The sequence below is a fragment of the Lissotriton helveticus genome (assembly GCF_964261635.1).
Source record: "Lissotriton helveticus chromosome 1_1 unlocalized genomic scaffold, aLisHel1.1 SUPER_1_unloc_88, whole genome shotgun sequence".
NCBI lineage: Eukaryota > Metazoa > Chordata > Amphibia > Caudata > Salamandridae > Lissotriton > Lissotriton helveticus.
The window spans coordinates 848,307-870,919 of record NW_027611734.1 but is presented as its reverse complement, the minus strand read 5'-3'; the positions used below and the strand labels follow the sequence as shown (position 1 = coordinate 870,919).

Sequence of the window (22,613 nt, the reverse complement as noted above, 5' to 3'; positions counted from 1 at the left end):
CTTTGACGAACAGAAGGAGAAGTCGATGAAAAGACAAGAGGGAAAGCAGGGTGAGTCGAGGCAGATGCAGAGGCAGTGTCAGAAACAGTACCAGAAGTGGGAGTCGACATAGTAGTCAAAGTTTTGGGAAGTAAAGGCAGAGCAAATGTCAAAGTCGGTGGCCCTTGAGAAGGCTGCACCGGAAGAGTAGGAACCAACTGAAGAGCAGCTGGTGGTTGTGGAGGAGCAGGAGGCAACACAACTAAAGGATGCGCAGCTAAAGGTTGTGGAGGTGCCGTAGCATTTTGCGTATAGGGGGGTGGCGAACTTAACAAATGCGCCATTAACGGATCTTTTTCAAGCTCTTTTGCTGCATTCTGTTGAAGAGGCGGCAAAACTGGGTAGCATTTATCTATCACCATTTTACGTTGCCTATGCAACTGCTCACTTTTCTGTTCTTCTACACTATTTCTGAGTGCAACGACGGCTTGTACCATAGACATACCTCGTTTATTTTTCTTCGCTAATTTAATTTCCTTCTGTTTGGCCTCTTTTCGCCATAGGCGAAAAGAGTCAAACATTGCCGGCCGGGCTCTTTTCTTAAACAGTTTAACTTCTAGATTATCTAGGATTTCCGTGTCAAAGCTACCATATTGGGGCCATTTTAAATCACCGTCTTTCCTGGTGTATTTGACCTATACTTCATTGTATGTGATGGGGCCTACCCCATGCTTCACATATAGTTCATAGGTTGGAGTTCCAGCTGGAGGAACCGGACACGAATCCTCCAGTCGGGAGTCCCTACTACAACCAAGACAAAACAAATTTCCAAGTCTGCTGAGACCAGGCATCTCCGCTCACTAGTCTAGCTTCAAACTTCAAAGGATTATCGATTACGATATTTCTCGTGAATACACGAGTCCTTCGGTTTTGGTGCTTGCAAGTACCAAACAAAACGGTCCAAAAGGGACACCAAACAAACTAAGGACTGGGAGGCGCTCCACTTATACTTAACTGAGGTATCAATGGCTTCACCAGAAGACTCATCTGTCATTTCGCTCTACCAAACATCAAGGGTCCAAATCAGGGCGGCAGTCTGGGCAGCAGTCCTTCGTAGCCGTCGGGACTCGGAGAACCTCTCAGCAAAGACCTTCGGAACCACGTCAACATACAGGGGTCGCTGAAGTGGCTGGCCTTCCTCCGGAATTTTCACACAAAGCTCCTCAAGAACCTCTGGCTTGGACCGGTACCGCTGATACCGCCCCACGTTGGGCGCCAACTGAGATACTGGGTTTTTCAGAACCGGTACCGAACCGGTAACCCAGCGGTGTCAGGGTACACCCGAAGACCTCGAGTACTTTCCTGATTCAGACCACAGAAACACGAGTCTTCTAGGTGAAGTCAAAGTTGTAATTTATTGGCTGCAACCAAGTAACAAGCGTCCTAGAAGTACAACAGCATGTAGGTTCTCAGGAGACTGCTCAATCTTACAGAACCAGGCTTCTCTTTTTATGCAGAAAAATGGGCTCCAGGCAAACATTCTTAAATTTAGAGTGCAAACATTCTTAAATTTACAGTAGGCTATTCACATATTTTCACTACAAAGAAAAGGCAGAGTCATGCTGAAATTTCACATTTCAGTGTGTCCAGTTTGTGATGAATTACCCGGCAAGGCCCAACATTCTCATCAGATATCGGTGTACCCCCAATAAAACCGGGCTCCTCCTCATCATAAAGCAAAGAAGAGAATAGAGCAGGGCCAGGTGTGAGCAAGATTAGGCAGGGTGTGTGTGTGATGAAAAGGGTTTTATGGCCTGTTGCGCCTTGATGCTATCTCATTCGGCCACTGGGAAAGGAACTGACCAAACAGGTCCTGCCTAGGCCAAAGGCTTAAGCTTGCCCAGGTCAGAGAGGAGTCAATCAAGGTGTACGTGTCGTTTGGAATCGGATTTGACTATATAAAAGGGCCTATGTAAAGGGCAACTCACAAAATGGCTGCCGTATACAAAATGGAGGCCAAGGGTGCAGAACACAAGTGACGATTTCGAGGTGTAACTGTCACTCGAATATGACGAAAATGCTTACAGATAGTGTACTAGCCATTTCCGGTCTTTTGATATGAAAATCGTCATACTACGATAAAGTTTTTATTCACGAGTTCGTGATTTTTAGAACTACAACAGGCAGCGAGACAGCTTGTTCTGAATTCAGTGACACCACCAAAGTTGTGCATGTGTTTAAGCTGATCGTTCAAAGGTACCCATTGTGAAAGCTACAGGTGTATAACCATTTAAACCTCACACAAAATTAAAACAAGCTGTGAAATGTAAATGCACTGCATAGCCCTTCAAGCATGCTGTGAATTTTAGACGCACCGTGTAGTCTTTAAATGTTTCGCCAAAACAAACATGGAAAAATATATCAAAAATATGCATGAGCATTAAACCTATTGCCAAACGAAAGCACTAAAAAATTGTAATAATTGTGGGCCATCTGAGGCTTGAATCTCCTCGAGTATACCAATGTGTCCAAATTATTAGCATGAAGTAAACAAAGAATAAACGTGGAATTCACTGCAAAATTTTGTGATGCCAAAAATGTTAAACAAAATATTGTTATATAAAAAAATATTAAATGTTTATTCAATATGAAGATGGCTCCTGTTTTGCAGAATGCTACACAGCATTCCCAAGTGGCCTCCGAGATGATATTTTTCTTATGGTTTAAAAGTAGGAAAATGCCTTCTTTCTAAAAGTGGTTTATATATAGGGGGGTTTACCCAAACATAGTCACTGGGACCTGGGTTCAATTGGTACTGAGAGAGAGGGGTCCCAGTGTGAGTGTGAAATAATATAAGCATTTCAAAAAATATTTACACAAACAATGAATGCATCCACATTGTTTTATTCACAATGGGACTAGGTATACTAAATATACTCAACAATTAATCAATATCATAAACGGTTGTACAGTGCCCCAGGGGGGGAGGGAGGAAGTGATCAGGTGAGGATGGTGTGGTGGAAAGGAATTAGTGACAGGAAAATCAGCCAATTGATAAAACTGTGTTGACGAGTTAATTCTTATATACAAAACATAAGACCGTTGGTTCGATGCATAAATCAAAACATATCATACTTCACAAGATACAATAAATTTGAAAATATTGGTGTGAAGTTGACGACCAAACAGGTTATTGTCGACGTTTCAACCCCTCTAAAGTTTGCAGGGATTAGTGGTGCCCTTGCTGTGGGGTCTTCATCATAACAAAATGCGGGGCAGGCACCCTTAGTAGGCAGGTAGAATGGCACAAGGTCTAAAAATGTGGTTATCACACGGGATCACTCCGCGGTGTCCAAATGATAAAATAGTCTTGCACGAATTCAACAGTATTATTCAAAGATGGTCGTTCAGTAATATCAAAAGTGGAGGTTACTCGGAAATCAGGTCCACGGGTATAATGACTCCGTGATCGCAATCACGAGCGGCGTTCTCTGCTAGATACAATCGGCTGGGGATACCACGGAGTCATTATACCCGCGTAAGGGAGTGGAAAATGCTGAAGGTAGCACTGCTCGATATGAGAAGTGTCCTCCGGGCTCCTCAAATACCCCGAAACACGTGTCCAGGGATGGCGAAGACAGCGAAGATAGCAGAAGATCGAAAGATGATGCATCGCGAACACTTTACTACATTGACCAGAGTCCTTAGGGGCGACACCGCCGGTGTGTGAGTAGTGTGCGACCCCACCCCCATTTGTAACTTACGCGCCTGAGTGGTACTATACCTGGCAGATATTGGCAGCCATCGGCAACCCGAGTACACGGCCTATCCCTGCTGATGAGGGGTAATACCCCGAAACACGTGTCCAGGGATGGCGAAGACAGCGAAGATAGCAGAAGATCGAAAGATGATGCATCGCGAACACTTTACTACATTGACCAGAGTCCTTAGGGGCGACACCGCCGGTGTGTGAGTAGTGTGCGACCCCACCCCCATTTGTAACTTTAAAGCTCCCGTGAGCAGTGGGCTGACGAGCCTGGGATCCCGCACCTACGTGCCTGAGTGGTACTATACCTGGCAGATATTGGCAGCCATCGGCAACCCCAGTACACGGCCTATCCCTGCTGATATGGGGTAATACCCTGAAACACGTGTCCAGGGATGGCGAAGACAGCGAAGATAGCAGAAGATCGAAAGATGATGCATCGCGAACACTTTACTACATTGACCAGAGTCCTTAGGGGCGACACCGCCGGTGTGTGAGTAGTGTGAGACCCCACCCCCATTTGTAAAAAGAGAAAAACCATATCATTGCAGTGAACGTGCCAGTGCTTTTATGGTCTCTTCAAAATTAAGGATTCATCAGCGAGCGAGCTCAGGGGAAAAGCCATTCAAGTGCACTGAATGTGTGAAGAGCTTTAGTCGATTATCAATTCTACGAAGACATCAACGAACACACACTGGCAAAAAACTATATGATTGCAATGAATATGGAAGTAGTTTCAGTGATTCCTCAAATATCAGGATTCATCAGCAAACACATGCAGGGGCCAAGCCATTCAAGTGCAGTGAATGCGTGAAGAGCTTTATTTGGTTATCACAGCTACAAGTACATCAGCGAACACACACAGGGGAAAAGCCATTTAAGTGCAGTGAATGTGTGAAGAGCTTTAGCCACTCATCATCTTTCATAAGACATCAGCGAACACACACAGGGGAAAAACCATACCCTTGCAGTGAATGTGCTAAGTGCTTTAGTAGGTTATCACATCTACAAAGACATCTGCAAACACATAATGTGGAAAAAAACATACTATTGCAGTGAATGTGGCAGTAGTTTTAGTGACTCTTTAGTAGTAAGGATTCATCAGTAAACACACACAGGGCAAATCCATTCAGTTGCTGTGAATAGCTTTATTAAATCAGCACACGTAAATGAGAATCAGTGAACACATACAGGGGAATAGCCAATCAGTTGCAAGGAATGTGTGAAGAGCTTTAGTTGATTACCAGACCTACAGAGTCTTCAGCGAACACACACAGTAAATGACTACATAATCGCATGAATGTGGAAGGAGTTGCAGTTACTCTTCAGCATTTACGCATCATCAGCGAACACCCACTAGGGAAACACCATTCAAGTGCAGTGCATGTGTGAAGAGCTTTAGTCAATTATCAACCCTCCAAACCTCCAAACACATCTGTGAACCCACGCTGGGGAAAAACAATACAATTTCTAATAATGTTGAAGTAGCTTTAGTGATTCCTCAAATCTCAGGATTCCTCCAAGAACACACACAGGCAAAGCCATTCAATCGCACTGAATTTGTGAAGAACTTGAGTCACTTATAAGGCCTACAAAGACATCAATAAACATAGACCGGGGGAAACATTCAGTTCAGTGAATGTGCGAAGAGCTTTAGTCAAATATCAGACCTACAAAGACAAACAAATACGCACTGGGGCAAAACCATACCATTGCAATGAATGTGGAAGTAGTTTAGTGAATCTTCAGAAGCTATAATAGAAAACCTCCCGGGGGTTGGGGTCCCGCAGAGGTAAGAGCCCCTTCCCTAAATAAATGAGTACAGCCCTGGGGGTGGGGTCCCCGGGGCCAATAAAGGCTCGGGGAGTGGAGCTGCACAGAACACCATAAATAAAAATAATTTAAAAAAGAATAAATGAGAGGCATAAGCCACACATTTATCATTTATTGCTCCTTGAAAGAGTTCCCTATAATGCCCTGCAGGTGTTTTTGAATATATGTTTGCAGCTTGGGTGCTCCAAGAAGGCAGAGGGGGACGACAAAGCATGTTAGTAACGTTTTGGGGGGCTGCATTGAGTGCAGCAGCTTTCCAGCAACATTTCTAAAAAAACATGAAGTCTCCTAGGTCTTTGTATCCATGACCCCCGGAGAACTTACCATATTTTTTTTTAAACACTCCTACCTGGAGCTCTATGGTCTTCAGCTGGAGTGCAAGGCCCTCTTGTGTTTTTTCTGATTCCATTTTGTGAGCTGAAACAATGTTAAAAGAAAGATTCAGAGATATGTTGGTTTTATTTAAAAAAAAAGAAATCTCTGGTTCTTTCTTTTAACATTTTGCAGACCACAAACTGCTTTGATAATAAACACTATGAAAATAAAAAGACTCACAGACATGATTTTTTTTTAAATTAAAACCTTATTAAACATTTTTGTAATTAGCACTATTATTAAACATTGCAGTGTGTGAATTTCTGAAATATAGATTTGAATAAACACATGAATGATTTTTGGAGAAGGATGATTTATATATCTATAATGCTATATATGCATTATGTAGATTTATATGCTCACCCCTTGATGAAGCCAATAGGTCCACATATTTCGATGTTGTGACTCTTTAACAAAATCGTTAGTCTACCTGAGTGCACCCAGGACATTGAGACAAACCGCTCCCTGCGTGTGCCAGAAGGTCGTGTATAGGTCGGGGTTAGCTGCTTGCATGGTGTTGGGTGCAGGGCCTGGTCACATGCCACCCTTCAGCCAATCTTACGACGTGTATGGCAAAAGGTCATGTGTGGGGTGGGGCTATACTTGTATGAGAGGGGTTGGATGCAGGACCTGTCTGCCAAACCTCTAACTTAATAACCGTGTGCATGGGGGTTGGCTGCCCTCTGGGAGTTTAAGGCAGGGCCTGGCATCAGAAAAGGCCCTGTGACTGACCCCACGACAGGCACAAGCAAAGGCTGTGTGCGGCACGCGCAGGCTTTATGTATCGTATTAAAAGATAATCCTTTATGTTAAAAAAAAACCTAGAAATTCTCTGAAAAAAACAATGGGTAAAGTGACGTTACAGTTATGAGTTGTAATAATATCTTTCTTTACATTAAAAAATGCCATAAACATTCAGTGAAAAAAACAAAGGTTAAACTGACAATTTAGTTAGGTGAGAATTTCAGTGACAGTGTTGCATTTCAAACTGAAAAAACACTAAAACTCACCAGTTATAATTATCCTTGGTAACTATAACTCGTGCCCTAAAGTAACTATAAGTCATACCCTCCCCATGCACAGCTAATTACCCCACATATTGCATCACTCGTGACCTGTTCTGTAACATCATTAATATCATCGCATCAGTATTTCAAATGAAATCATTGATACCTGAACTGTGCATGGCGGCCGTGGGTCACTCATATATTATTAAAGCATCATAGAGTAACACACGTCATTTACAGGCAACACATTTTCTGACCACTAGATTTGCAGACAGCTTTGCTGATAAAGGTGTCTGGCACACAAGTTATGATGTATGGAAGTCGGGTTTCAGTGAATATCCTTTGTGCATCACCCAGTAGAACTGTCTTGATTTGTTTTGATCCTTTTAAAATCTTTGTTCCAATCACGCTTCAGAATTACAAAATAATGGATTTCATTTTGCTTTCCAAACTGCTGATATATTCTGAAATAAATCAGCAGTTAAGAAAGGTAAGATGTTGTGTGTTAGAAAAAATTACACCCTGTAGCCTTTCCTTTCACACTCTATTCACACCAGCGAGATTGTCACATAGTTCACTTTAAAAACACCAATCGCTTTGGAATCAGAGTAAGAAAAGTAAACACCAATCCCCATGTTAACAGCGTAAGCTGGAATTTGTCAGAAGACGTAGCCGTAAGTTTAACCTCTGCCTTTAAAGCACAGCAGATGTGATGAGATAAATACAAAATGTAAAGGCACCGTTATTTGTTACTCTTTCACAACACCTCAAAAATGAACCGGCAGCCCACAGTTAGGAGTACGCTGTTCTATGATATTGATTGATCGACTTATTGGAATATACATGAATTCTAAAATAAATGTTAATCGATTAATTTACTCAAATTCTGTCTTCTCTTCTGTGATTTTCTTGTTTTTGGAGAGGGAGTGCTTGAAATATATGTCTACGTGCCTCCTAATCAGGAACGTGTGAGGGACCGGATGTACCACTGTTGGTCCGTCAAAGCTTAAAGTGGTGGGAATAGAGACTCAGCTGGAGGGTTTCAATATCATACCTGTTTATCAATACTTCTCATCCTCACTGATTGAAATAAGTGACTAATCTGGTTCCCTCCTCCCTGGTCCACTAGCTGGGGGTGGGGTGGGGGCAGTATCATACCTGCTTATCAATACTACTCATCCTCACTGATTGAAATACATGACTGATCTGGTTCCCTCCTCCCTTGTCCACTAGCTTCGGGGGTTCAGTCTCATACCTGTTTATCAATAATACTCATCCTGACTGATTGAAATAAGGGACAGGAGTGGATTCCCTCCTCCTTGGTCCTCCAGCTAGGGGGTGTTCGATCTCATACCTGTTTATCAATACTACTCATCCTCACTGATTGAAATAAGTGACTGGATCTGGTCCCCTCCTCCCTGGTCCACTAGCGGGGGGGGGTTCAGTATCATACCTGTTTATCAATACTACTCATCCTCACTGATTGAAATAAGGGACAGGAGTGGATTCCCTCCTCCTTGGTCCTCCAGCTAGGGGGTGTTCGATCTCATACCTGTTTATCAATACTACTCATCCTCACTGATTGAAATAAGTGACTGGCTCTGATCACCTCCTCCCTTGTCCGCTAGCTGGCTGGGTTCAGCATACATTGTAAAATCCAGTTTTCATGATGTAAACAATAAAGGCAAGGGAATCACGTAGGTTTTATGATCAAAGGAGAGAGAGAGGAACCAGAGACGCTAGTTCTTTTCCCCTAGGGTATTGTAGTTAAACAACAAGAACTAGCTCTGTCAGTGTGCTATGTGTCTGTGTGGTAAACCATTTGGTTTTTTATGAAGGTCCTCACCCACCAACCTATTTGGTGGCATGATTCATCATCGGGCCCCACCCGAGGCACCGAGGATTACTCCGGAGCGGGTTTTATTGAGTCGTGAGTGTGCTATGCCTGTGTGTTGCCTGAGATTTTAAAATACTGTCCTTGGGGTCCCAAAGCTTGCTTTATTGGTGGGCCCCAGGCAGTAAATAAAAACAAAGCCTTTGGACATGCATGGTAGACTTATGGTCTCCAACGTCCAGTGCGGTCGACTAGTTTCAGCCAGGCCTTTTCCTCTACTGGCTTTCTTCAGGACCTTTTATGTGTAAGGGTGTTACAGGGATCTTTATGTTTGTCAGTGCCCTGTGTGTAAAGCAGGCGCTAAGGTGCTTGTATATGCAAGAGGTATTTCCTCTCAGCTTGTACCTGTTAGGGATTTAAAAGAGAGACAGACAAAAAACACATAATGTAAAGGCACATCGTATTCGGCCATATACACGAAGTGAGTCAGCGCCAGGTGCCTAAACGTGTCAGAGAATAAGGCGGTAGTGTTGGCGCTGGTGGCGGAACGTGGCATGTAGCCGATCTCATTATATATGCGATATGGGTGCTAGTGTATAAATGCGGTTAAACATTGCTGTGAAGCACTGCTTACACATATATTCAGGGGACAAAGCTCCATGGACCTCTGCCGGGGCCGGGACCTTTTTGCACTCTGGAATCAGTGGAGAGAAAACGTAAATTCATTGTGTGGGGGAGACTTCGGCCATGTGCTACAGGCGGTAAAATTATGCTCAGGCGTGAGTCCCTTGTTCACTTTGCCACTGGATTCAAGCAAGCCGGGCTGAAGACGGCTGGAATGCCAGAAACCGGTCCTCGGAAGCTTGTTTCCGGTCCAGGGAAGGCCTGGCTTGGCAGTTCGGGCTGGACTGTTCTCATGAGGCACAGGGTCAGACTGATTTGCATATAGCCATGTCTGAACTGGGGTGGCACAGTGGGCTAATGAACGGTGATGGATTAAACCCAGATCTTTTGACTGGGTGTGAGCGTTTGATTGATTCAGATGCTCCGTCCATCACCACCCCCTTTTGTACCACAGGCGGTAAAGGCAGCCTGACTGGCAGCTGTACCTCGAGTGGGGCCGGCATCTATTACTTACTTCGCATGGTCTCCAGACCAGAAAGGAACCTGTTGTCCGGTCGTGAGCTCTGATGGAAATGAGCTCCTGGAGTTGCAGCATTTAAATACCTTAGCGGTATCACAGGTGTAGTTCATTGCTGGCAAGCAGGGACTGAGTGAGTAGTGTTCTCCCCGATCTCGCGCTGCTCACAGGAGGCGTGTCATGAGGGGTCTGTATTATTTTGGAGATCATAGTAGTAGAATGAGGTTTAGGATGAGTCAGAGAGTGGAGGCAGGCAATATATTGAGAGAGGTACAGGGTGAAATATAGGGTAGTGCATTGGATACACCATGGCTAAAACACTTTCGCAAAGGCAATATCTCGTTGAATGGTCAGACCTATTGGCTTTGCCAAAGCTTGTTTTAATTTAACTTTATGGTCCACTTGAATTACGGCAAGAGCAACGGCCATTATCACTTCACTCCCAATTGTGCCATTTTAGAGGTGCCGTACTGGAAGCGTGCTCTCTAGTCTTTGCTAGTTTGGGTATGCCATCCATCCACGCCCTATTTTAGACTGGCAGCAGTGAGAAGCACGCTAAAGGTAAGCCTTTCTCCGTCCCTCTATGCCCAGACCATGGCTAGGGCCCAGGGACACTGCCCAGTCTTCTTTCCGCAGTCGATAAGCAAAGACTCAATACTACTGTTAAATGATTTGCATCTGTGCAGCATTGAACCTATTAATTTGAAGTTCCTCACTGGTGCAACCGAGTAGCTAAGGCGCAACACACACATTTCATCTTTACCCTCTCTCCACGTATCTTCTAGAATTTCTAATCGAACTGTACATCATACCTGTCAGAATCTCAATATAACATGAATTCTAATCGATGTCTGATGGTTAAACCTGTGCCTGAGGGGAGGAGCCTGTACGACGCATTTTGATTCTGCATGAATAGCAGAAACCGGCTTAAAGCGGGCTCGGACCCTGATCTTACATTCCTCCTGGTTATTGTTTCAAATTAGCCAAAGGACCCATATGATTATTTACAAAAATAAATGTTTAGTCTCCTCATTCACTATTGAGACATTTTTATTTACAGAATATACTCTCAATATTTCTCATTCAAAATGTCATTTAATATAAATGAATCCAATAAAATGGTACATGCTCTCTGGCCCTGTGAAGGACGTTATTACTTCAATACTGGAGTCGATCTCTCTAGTCTAGAAACTAACAGTTTTATCTTGCTTTAAGATTTTAATCTCCATGTGGATAGGGAGTCTGACAAGGAACTCATAGAGTTGCTATTTATTCAGCCTTTGATTTGTTGTAACTTGTACAAGGACCAACTCTCTGAGCAGGCCATATTCTTGCCCGTATCTCGTACTCCAAGCTTTCGTCAACAGGCTTTCTACTTTAGAACTGACATAGACGGACGACAAAGCAATATTGTTGTCCATCAAGGAGAGAGAACAAAACATAACCCAATGAGCCTTACAGCATTGCTTATCACCCATGGTCTAAATTGGGCCCTCTAAAATTGATCCCCTGCTTAGAGCATACTGTGCTTGAGCCTCTTGGTAGCATTGACAACTATGTAGATTAGTTTAATGAAAGGATCACTGTTAGAAATGGGGTCCCTAGTTGGCAAGTGCTTGCACCTTTGTCTAAGTAGGGACCCTTCTTCCTAGTCAGGATAAGGGAGTTACACTCCTAAAATAACCCCTGCTCACCCCCTTGGTAGCTTGGCACGAGCATTTAGACGTATTTAGACGTATTCTAGAGCCAAGTCATCGCCTCTCGCCAGTCCCCCTGCTCAAAAAACGCAGACGGCATACCATTATGATAAAAATCTTCTCATGGCACTTAACCCGGGCTTACGCTGTGACAAGCTAGAGGGTTGCATGGGACAGACTGCCCTCCATTGTAAATTTTGTAACTTTACCATATCTGAACCTAACCTACCCAGACACAGACTCATCAGAAGGAATCTCTCCTCGCTCACAATCTCTCATCTTAATATCAGGTCCCTGGTTAAACACCATCCTGAGGTTTATACACTCTTGACAGATGACAACCCAGACATACTGTTCTTGAGAGAAACCTGGCTCAAGGATGAACTAACCAGCATCCCTAATCTTACGCTACCGGATGAATTCTCTATGACCTCTATCAATAGAGATTCTAGGGGAGGCGGCATTGCAGCCATTTATAGAACATCATACAAGTGTACTTTTGTAAAGGAAGACATTACGGTATGTGAGTGCTCGTTTTAAAATCACCACTAGCCCTCATTTTTCCCTATCTGGCCTTTTTATTTATAGACCTCCAGGGCCTACCTCCAAATTCATAGAGGAAGTCCTAGAAATCGCCCACGCCCTAGTTGCTAGCTCCGCCAACTTTACGATCCTAGGGGATTTAAACCTCCATTTTGACACACTCCTGGATCCGACCATTAGCAATCTCCTAGCGGACCTGACAGCCTTGCAGCTAACCCCCCTTATAACATCCCCTACTCACTCTGCTGGTCACCTACTCGTCCCGGTTTTTACTAATATTCTGGAAGCCAAAGCAAACCCTCCTAAACCTATGGGTTGGACTGACCATTTCCTTGTCACATTTGTAATTACGGCCTCCATTCAACCTAAAAGGGCGCCGCCCGCCTCCCGTCTGAAACGGCCCTGGCACAAACTCCATAATATGGACTTTCCCGCCAGTTTAGGCGAGGCCAACTTGGAAAGCATTAATGACATTAATATGTCATATGCCATCTTCCAGGAGTGGATCACCAAAGGACTCGACTGTTGGACCCGGCCTCGTGACGTGGTCCGACCCCTCCTGCGTGGCGGGCCCTGGATGCCGTCGACTCCCCATAAAGCCCTGGCCGCCCTACGGCAAGATTCTGCACGACCTATGACCCCCAAGATCCGCCACCCCGGCAACCCTCAGACACTGCCCCTGGAACCCGGCGCCCCCGGCCCGCCCCAGCATTGCCGAGCCGGTGGCCACTCCGGACCCTCATCCCAGGCCCGACGCCATCTTGGGCCCACCATGTCACAGGCACGTGGCCTCGACCAAGCCGCGGCCAAGGCCCTAGCGAGCCCGCCATCGAGGCACCAAGATCCCCTCGGGGGTAGAGGGGCCACTCAACCAAGACCCAGGAAAAGGGAGTTTCGATGGCTCTCCAACCCTTCCCTGATGCCTAGTTTCGATCGGCCTCCGGCCTCACTGGGCGCCGGCCCCACCCCCTGCTGGGTGTCTAGACACCATCATCCCTGCCCCTCCGACCACCAGGCGAGAGGGTCCGGACATCAAAAGACTCCAGCCCTATATCTGGGGCAGCCCCGGCGTAGAACGGCAGTTGTATCCCGGAGTCGAGTCCTGCTGACGCTGTCGCGACTGACCCTGAGAAGAACTCCTCTCGCTGAAACCCTCTGGGAGCCTGCTGGCGCTGCCGCGGCCCATCTTTGACCGAAACCCTCTGGGAGCCTGCTGGCGCTGCCGCGGCCCCTTCCTCGCTGAAACTATCTTGGAGCCTGCTGGCGCTGCCGCGGTCCACCCTTGCGGAAACCATCTTGGAGCCTGCTGGCGCTGCCGCGGTCCATCGTCGCTGAAACCATCTTGGAGCCTGCTGGCGCTGCCGCGGTCCATCGTTGCTGAAACCATCTTGAAGCCTGTTGGCGCTGGCGCTGCCACGGCCCCACTCTCCTGAACCCCCCTGCTCGAGGATTGAGAGCGGTGTGTAGGGTGTCCTCACAACCGACCATCCGTTAAGACTGTCCCGCTACCCTGACCCTGTTACGAGACTTTCCAGATCCCTCGATCTGCTTGTACATATTGCTCATGATACCTACTGCTCTATAAAGTTTGAAGATCTTATCCTCGTGTGGTGTATATCTGTAGTGGTGTGATTACTCTGCTGTACGATTCTAGGAGAGGACCCTCACACCGGAGGCCTCTCGACCTCGCTCGGTCTCTTTCCCGAAGGAGGGGTGGGCCTCGGGGTGGTCAGTCAGACATCTTCTGCCTCCCCGGGTTGACCTTTCTAACATCGACACTATCATACCAGCCAAATGGACTAGAGGACGGAGCACCCCCTCTAACCCATGGTATGACGAGAACTTGAAAACTCTTAGGAAGAAATGCAAAAGAGCGGAGCGTCATTGGAGGAAAGACTTTAGGGACATGGACAAAGCATACTATTTGGCCACACTCAAGTCATACCATAAAGCTATACGCGTGGCGCGTGCATCCTTCTATGCTAAGGAAATTGACTCCAGCCTTAACCCTACGAAAACTATTTTTAAATTGGTGCAAAAATTACAAAACGGTGGCAACCCTGCCTCGTGTATTTCTTCCACGCAGCAATGCGAGGACCTAGCCACTTTCTTCACAGAAAAGGTGAGAAAGATCTACAATACCTTCTCACATATTCCTTCTGACTGCACAAGTTTTTCCAATCTTCCCTTCAAAGGCTCCAAGCTCACCCACCTGCCAGCTATCCCTCTTGAAGAACTAGCTAAAATCTGCAGAAAGGTGAAATCTGGTGCCCCCTCAGATCCCATGAGACCAGCCCACTTTTTAGAAGCGCTGGACTTCTTTCTTCCTTCTTTGGCCTCACTCCTTAATCTTTCTTTTTCATCGGCCACAGTCCCTACATGCTGGAAACAGGCCTGGGTTACTCCCATACTTAAAAAACCTACTCTAGACCCTGCAAAGCCGGAAAACTACAGGCCCGTCTCACTGCTCCCTTGGGTGTCCAAATTGGCGGAAGCCCATGCGAACTCCGTACTCACTGACCATTTGGCCAAAAACAACATCTTGGACCCCTCCCAACACGGGTTTAGGCCTGGACATAGTACGGAGACCGCCCTTCTTGCCACCATGGAATACTTCCGGGGGATCATGGACACCGGTCAGAGTGCTGCGCTGATACTACTCGATCTCAGCTCAGCATTCGACACGGTTTCCCATGATATCCTACTGAGCCGTCTGGAAAACATTGGGATCAGTGATTTGGCACTGGAAGGGTTTCGGTCATTCCTTACGAGTAGATCCTTTCGCGTGTCAGCCCCCCTTTTTACTTCCCAATCCCATGCTATCGGCCAAGGAGTCCCGCAGGGCTCTGCCCTTAGCCCATCCCTTTTTAATTTGTATATGCAACCTCTTGCGGCAGTGGCCAAAGAATGGGACCTCACGCTGGTGTCGTACGCTGACGACACCCAGCTGGTAATCCCCCTCACGGAGGCGCCCTCTGCCACTGCCACAAGATTTAGGGATGGGTTAGCTACAGTCGCCAATTGGATGACTGCAAATTGTCTACAACTGAATGCAGGAAAAACCGAGGTGTTACTCCTGGGCAAGAACACCAGTTGTTGGAACGACCACTGGTGGCCCCCCTTGCTGGGCCCCCCTCCCAAATCTCTGGTGAAAAACTTAGGAGTATGGTTGGACTCTGCGCTGAATTACCAGACGCATACCAAAAAAGTAGCAGCTACATGCACTGGGCTGCTGAGAAGCCTCAACCCCATCCTAGGCTTCTTTGACCCCAAAACACGGCAGCTCATTGTCCAATCCACCATCCTTGCCCGACTGGACTACTGTTAGGCGCTAACAAAGCCGAGACAACCAGGTTTCAGCGTGTCCAGAACTCAGCGGCCAGGGCAATTGTAGGCCTTCCCAGATGGTGCTCGGCTAGAGCCACCATACAGAGACTCCACTGGCTGCCTATGGAAGCTCGTATTCAGTTCAAGGCCCTTACCACTGCTTTCAAAATCCTTAAAACTGATGGCCCCGAACTACTTCGACCGCTGCTAACACAGTACACCCCCCAGCGCAATCTTCGCTCCATGGGTCAACAATTTGTAGTGGTCCCGCGCACAAAGCTTTGCCGTATTGGGGGTCGCTCCTTCAGACTATTGGGAGCTAAATTATGGAACTCCCTGCCCCTTCACATCCGCTGCCTCGATAACCTGTCCGCTTTCCGAAAGGCAATAAAAACTCACCTCTTTCCACTTCTGTAGTCTCTAATCTCTCTACCCCCCTCCCCAGTAGGTTGTGCTATGGTTCTTAGCGCCGGGACGCCCCGTTGCTGTGGCAGCTGTTGCGCTCAACAAAACACATAACATAACAGTGTGTAAAGCATGTACACATAACCAACAGTAATAAAGTGTAAGTACTACAAAAGGACACCACACCAGTTTAAAAAATATCCAATATAGACCAAAAACGATAAAAATCCACATTACAGTAATTAGAAATCTTCAATATCAAAATAACCTTGAACAACAGTTCCTTGAAGTCTATAGCTCCGCCCGGCGCTATCACAGCGCTGTGAAAAAACAAATCCAATAGTTCTGGCTGACCGTGGCGTTGCAGGTCAACTACCTTTAAGAAATGCAGGGCATCAGCGACCTCTCTTGAGCTTCCGAAAGCACGGCATCCACAGGCGTCAGTTCCGTAGGTTGGTTCAGGAGTCCTCGGGCCCCTCTGTGCCCGTCACTGTGATCCCAAGCTCCCGTGTGCTCATCATTATGACCCCACGCCTCGTTAATGAACAGTGACCCCCTCCAGCCCCTCTGTGCCCGTCACTCGTCCCCTCACCCTGTGTGTCTCTCACCGTGATCCCAAGCCCCCGTGGGCTCATCATTATGAAACCACGCCTCGTTATTGAACAGTGACCCCCTCCAGCCCCTCTATGCCCGTCACTGTGTCCCCTCCCCCATGTGTCTCTCACCCTGATCCCAGGCCCCCGTGAGCTCATCGTTATGACCCCGTGCCTCGTTAATGAACAGTGACCACCTCCAGCCCCTCTGTGCCCGTCACTGCGTCCCCTCACCCTGTGTGTCTCTCACCGTGATCCCAAGCCCCCGTGGGCTCATCATTATGACCCCACGCCTCGTTAATGAACAGTAACCCCCTCCAGCCCCTCTGTGCCCGTCACTGCGTCCCCTCACCCTGTGTGTCTCTCACCGTGATCCCAAGCCCCCGTGGGCTCATCATTATGACCCCACGCCTCGTTAATGAACAGTGACCCCTATGGCCCCTCTGTGGCCGTCACTGCATCCCCTCACCCTATGTGTCTCTCACCGTGATCCCAAGCCCAGGTAGGCTCATCATTATGGTCTGGTGTGCCTGGTGTGTTCTTGAGGAGCCTCAGATTCAGCCCCTCATGCCAGCTCTGCCCCCCTCCCTCAGAGAAGTACCAGCAATTTTTTCATTTTTTAAACTTCTGGAAAGAGACAGACATGACATTAAGGAGTGAATTTAAAAGAGGACTTGTATTTCACTCAATGTGTGAAATGTAGACACAGCTGCTGCAATGACACTGGGCAGCGTCTTCTAATGTTCCTGTTGGTGATTATTTATATTTGACAGGGCTGTGAATCCTCAATGCATAGCTGCCAAGGTTTCAGATTGCTGTGTGTGACATTTTCATCATTTCAGTGAAATTATGAGTGACATTTTAATGACTATGAGTGACACTGTCTTGCGGCAGGCAAAATCAAGTAATGAAGATTAGAGAAACAGATAAATATCAGAAATTGCCCCCATTGGAGCAACAATAAACTCTAACAAGGTCTTAAAACTGCAGCAAAGCACCACTAATGGATGGAAGGGCACTAACCGGAGACAGCAGCATGACTGCAGCTCTCAGAGACAGACTGCGTGACTGCAGCTCTCAGAGACAGACTGCATGACTGCAGCTCTCAGAGACAGAGACATTTTCCCCCTGAAATAAAACCAAACACGTAAGTCCATGGAAAAAGCTAAATATCAGAAATGGCGCCCTTTAAAACAGTAATAAGCTTTGGAAAGACGTTGAAGCTTCTGCACAGCCCCTGAATTGCAAACTGACTAACCTACAGCCCCTTTCTAAGATGAATGTTACTGGAAGGGGGTCTGCTAGCAAAAGGCATGTGTTTTAAAACTTCATGGGTTATAAATTGCACACAGATGATCAATCATGGTAATTAAGAAATCATTTTTAGAACCATTAAATGTGAACTGTAACTCGTCCAAGCATGTTTTTTTTTGGGACCATTTCTCCCTTTTCCGTCTTCATACTGCTTTTCAAAAAAGGTTTTTGTTTTGGCGTTTATAAAAACAGAAGAGTTCAGGTCTTACAAGCAATATTCTGCTTAGGCCGCATGTGGAGAGCAGGGCACGTGCACACTCCAGCACGGATGACAGCGCTAGGTCAGGTGTAACATGAAAAAGAAGTACAGAACTCCAATGATTGCTTTTAGGTGACCTCGAGAAGCCACAATGTACTAAAGAAACAGCCCATGGAAAATAAAATGCAATCGTTTAGACAAAAACGCAGTCATGTAGCTAAGAACCGGAGTATGTGCAAAACAAGAGAGGTTCGGTATTAAATACACTCGTATCACTGCTAAACAATTCCCAAGCAGGCCTCTGCAACAGGTTATGAAATAATTGCATAACATTATGATGTGAATACAGAGCCCACACACTGCCCAGGTGAACAGAAGGGCCCTGCACACATTTGTTTTCATAGTTGCGTTCAAAGAGAGCTACAACATAGATACTGAGCAAGTGAGCTGTGCTGAATTAAGTTCGCTAGAAGAAACCAAGAGAACCCTTTTACTAAATAGATTAACTCAGTCTAAAAACAAAGCTAGATTGGCACAACTAAGCTGAATAGCTTAGACAATTGTGACAAATGAGGCCTCTATCTTTATAACAATGGAATAAGACACCTGCAATGTATTCGCATGTCTTGTAAAAAAAGAAAAAAACTCTAACACACACGCTAGTTACATGATGAAAGAGAGCGCACAACGGGAACGTCGTACCACATATAAATCAAGGACAATTTGCAATTAAAGAAATTTTAACTTTTTAAGGATACTACAAATTGAAGATATTTTCCATTCTTACTGAACGATGCCTCTCCAGTAAGCAAAAACATAGCCGGGACTGCATAGAAGAGGGTTTCGCTGTGAATAAGCAGCACAACCTTTTACTATTTAGTACAAACAACTCAGGTCACAAACTGGCACTGAAAGTATTAGGACCGGCAGCACTGGCAGCGCGCTAGCGCTATTAATAAAATGTAAAGTTCACTTTGAAGAAAACTGATACCTCTCGAGGAGCAGCAATTGTACGGGCCGGAGCTCGCCACAATGACTACCTCCGACAATCAACTCTCTCCCGCTGCTTTGCACCACATCAGGGTTTGCATTTCTCTGCTGCTTTCTTGTCCACCTCCCCCTTCAAGGGTTCACTCATAAAACAAGGAAAGAAGCAGGTTGTAGTCACAATAAAGTCACGAACCATCAGGTGTGACCCACTTGGGGGTCTCGGACTCAGTGGATGGGGTCTGAGGACAGAGGGGGTGTTTCTCCCACACAGGGGTCTCTCACTCAGTGTATGGGGTCTGATGGAGGGGGTATATCACCCACACATGGGTCTCTGACTCAGTGGATGGGGTCTGAGGATGGAGGGGGTATTTCACCCACAGATGGGTCTCTCACTCAGTGGAGCGGGTCTGTGGATGGAGGGGATATTTTACCCACACAGGGATCTCTCACTCAGTGGACGGGGTCTGAGGATGGAGGGGATATTTCACCCACACAGGGGTCTCTCACTAAGTGGATGGGGTCTGAGGACGGAGGGGGTATTTCACCCACACAGGGACGGTGGCGAGGTCAGCAGAGCGAAGATGGCGGTTCGGGGTGTGGAAGCTGAGTCGTCTGTTTATGTACGCTGGTCCAGTGTTGTGGAGTGCCTTGTATGCTTGGGTGAGGAGCTTGTAGGATATCCTCTTGACCGGGAGCCCGTGCAGGTCTCTCAGGTGGGATGTGATTTGGCTGTGCGGGGGATGTCGAGGCTGAGGCATGCAGAGGCATTCTGAATGCGTTATAGTCATTTCTGGAGTTTGGCCGAGGTTCCTGCGTAGAGGGCATTGGCGTAGTCCTGCCTGCTGGTGACGAGGGACTGGGTGACTGTCCTTCTGGTTCCGGTGGGGATCCGTCTGTAGATCTTGCGGAGCATGCAGAGGGTGTTGAGGCAGGAGGAGGATACGGTGTTGACTTGCTGGATCCTTGACAGCGATGAGTCCAGAATGGACCCCAGATCGCGTGCGTGGTCGGTGGGAGTCAGTGCAGCTCCTATTGTGGCCGGCATTCAGGAGTCGTCCCAGGTGGACAGGGTGCAGCCGTCTTGTCCGAGTATAGTTTCAGGCAGCTGTTCTTCATCCATTCGGCGATGGCCTTCATGAAGGAGAGGATCAGCTGGGTGTCGTTTGCATATGAGATGATGTTGAGGTCATGCGATCGGGCTTTGTGGGTGAGCGGTGCCATGTAGACGTTGAAGAGTGTCGGGCTGAGGGATGATCCTTGGGGACCACCACAGATGATCTTGTTGACTTTTGATCGTAACAGAGGGAGGCGGACACTCTGTGTTCTGCCAGTGAGGAAGGAGGTGGTCCAGTCCATGGCTTAGTCGCGGATCCCTGCGTTGTGGAGGCGTGTGCATAGGGTGTGGAGGCAGGCGGTGTCAAAGGTGGCAAAAGGTCCAGGAGGATGAGGGTGCAGTTTCTCCGTTCTCCAGCAGGTTCGTGATGTTATCGGTGGTGGCTATGGTTGCTGCGGAATCCGGATTGGGATGGGTCCAGGATGTTGTTCTCCTCGAGGAAGAGGATCAGTTGCCTGTTGACAATCTTCACGATGACTTTCGCCGGTACGGGAGTAGGAAGATGAGCCGGAAGTATTTGAGGTCCTTAGGGTTCGCCTTGGGTTTCTTGAGTAGGGCGTTGATCTCAGTGTGCTTCCAGCTCTCTGGGAAAGTGGCAGTCTTGAAGGAATTATTTATGATCTTGCGGAGATGGGGTGCGATGGTGGAGCTTGCTTTGTTGAAGATGTGGTGCCGGCAGGGGTCTGCTGGTATGCCGGAGTGGATGGTGTTCATGATTTTGATGGCGTTGTCGTCGTTGACATAGGTACAGGAGAGCAGGGGGTTGGTGTGGCTGGGGGCGGTGAGTCTGAGGTGTCGGTGGCTGTCGGGGGGGCCTGGTTGTTAAAGCTGTCGCGGATGTCTGCGATCTTTCAGTGGAAGAAGGTGGCTAGGGAGTCGCAGAGGTCTTGCGATGGCAGGATGTCGTTGGAATTGGAGCTGGGGTTGGAGAGTTCCTTCATGATGTTGAAGAGCTCTTTGCTGTTGTGTGCATTGTTGTAAAGCGTTCCTTGAAGGAAGTCCTTTTGACAGTTCGGATGAGTTGGTAGTGTCTGTGGATGGCACTCTTTTGGGCTGCATTGCTGTCCAGTGTTGTCTGTCGTGGTGCCACTTCATCTCGAGCCTTCGACAGGTCTGCTCAGATGCCTGGAGGTCGGCGGTGAACCAGATGGATGTTCTGTTGATGCGTCTGTTTGAGGGTTTCTTGATCGGGTGAGAGTGTTGGCACAGTTGTCGATCCCTTGCCTGAGGTTGCGGGCCGCAGTGTTGGTGTCGGCGGTGTCAGTTGGTGGGTTTCGGGTAAGGGTGGCGATTAGCTGGTCTTCGGTGACTTTGCTCTAGCTGCAGCATTGAGTCCATTGTGTGTGGTGGTGCATGGTGGGTTTCTCGAAGGTGAAGTGCATGTAGCGGTGGTCGGTCCAGAGGAGTTTGGTGGTGTGGTTGAAGGTGACGTAGTTGCTGGCGGAGAAGATGCAGTTGAGCATGTGTCCGGCGGAGTGGATGGGAGTCGTGACTAGCTGTTTGAGTCCGAGGTTGTCGAGGTTGTCGAGCAGAGTGGTAGAGTTGCTGTTGAGGTGGAAGTTCAGGTCTTCGAGGCGGATGTAGCCCGTGGAAGCAAGGAAGTGCGTGCTGACCAAGTCGGGGATGGAGTTGCTGCACTGTGGCGGGGGGTCTGTAGACGAGGGTTCCTCTGAGGGTGGTGTTGGGGTCGATGTGGATCTGGAAGTGCTGGTGTTCGGCGGAGCTGAGAGTGTCATCGGTGCTGGTCGAGATTCTGAGGGTGTGGACGATGGTGATTCCTCTTCCTGCTCTGTTGGTTCGGTCCCTGCGTGTGATCTTGTAGCCGTCCAGGATGGATATGGCGATGTCGGGTGCAGAGGAGGGGTTCATCCAGGTCTCCGTCAGGAAGGCGTCGTCCGGGGAGGATGAGTCGGGTAGGTCCCAGAGTTCGATGGCGTGCTTGTGGGCAGAGCGGGTGTTGAGTAGTATGCATCTGAGGTGGTGGCGTCCTACCCCGGTGGGCAAGGTGGCGGCTTGGAGGCTGGTGAAGCTGCAGCTCCGACAGGAGAAGGGTCCTTGGATGCAATTCGGGGTGGCCAGGAAGCAGTTGTATGATTGGCCGGCGTTGAGTGCAAGGAGGGTGCTGGTGTGGTAGTGGCGGCAGGCGTCGTGACGTTTGGGGGGCCAGGGGGTCTGGGGTCTGGCGCTGGGCATGGATCAGGCGTGGACGAGTACAGGCAGGTTTGCATTCGGCGCACTTTCGGCACGGCAGCCATTAGAAGGGGAGGTGGAAGGGAGGAGCAGCTGGGAGACGGGAGCGGGACAAATGGGCAAGCGGGGGTAGGGGCCGCAGGGGACGCAGCGGCATGAAGGGGAGAGAAAGTCTGGAATGCTGGAGGGCCACAGAGCAAAAAACGGGCGGAAGCAAAGAATACAAAGAAAAGGAATACAACAGTGGGCACAAAATAATACAGCAGAAGTATAATACAAAGTAATACAACAGTGGGTAACAGATAA

The 22,613-nt window shown here is 47.7% G+C and overlaps 1 protein-coding gene across 1 annotated transcript in view; it reads right to left on the bottom strand.

Moving 5' to 3' along the window:
• The window catches only part of LOC144806570 (uncharacterized), a 66,942-nt gene that overhangs the window by 5,390 nt on the left and 38,939 nt on the right, over positions 1–22,613 (bottom strand). Inside the window, exon 3 of the mRNA XM_078672905.1 lies at positions 8,119–8,215. Within this exon, the coding sequence (XP_078529031.1) occupies positions 8,119–8,215 (97 nt within the window). The remainder of the gene's footprint in view (positions 1–8,118; positions 8,216–22,613) is intronic.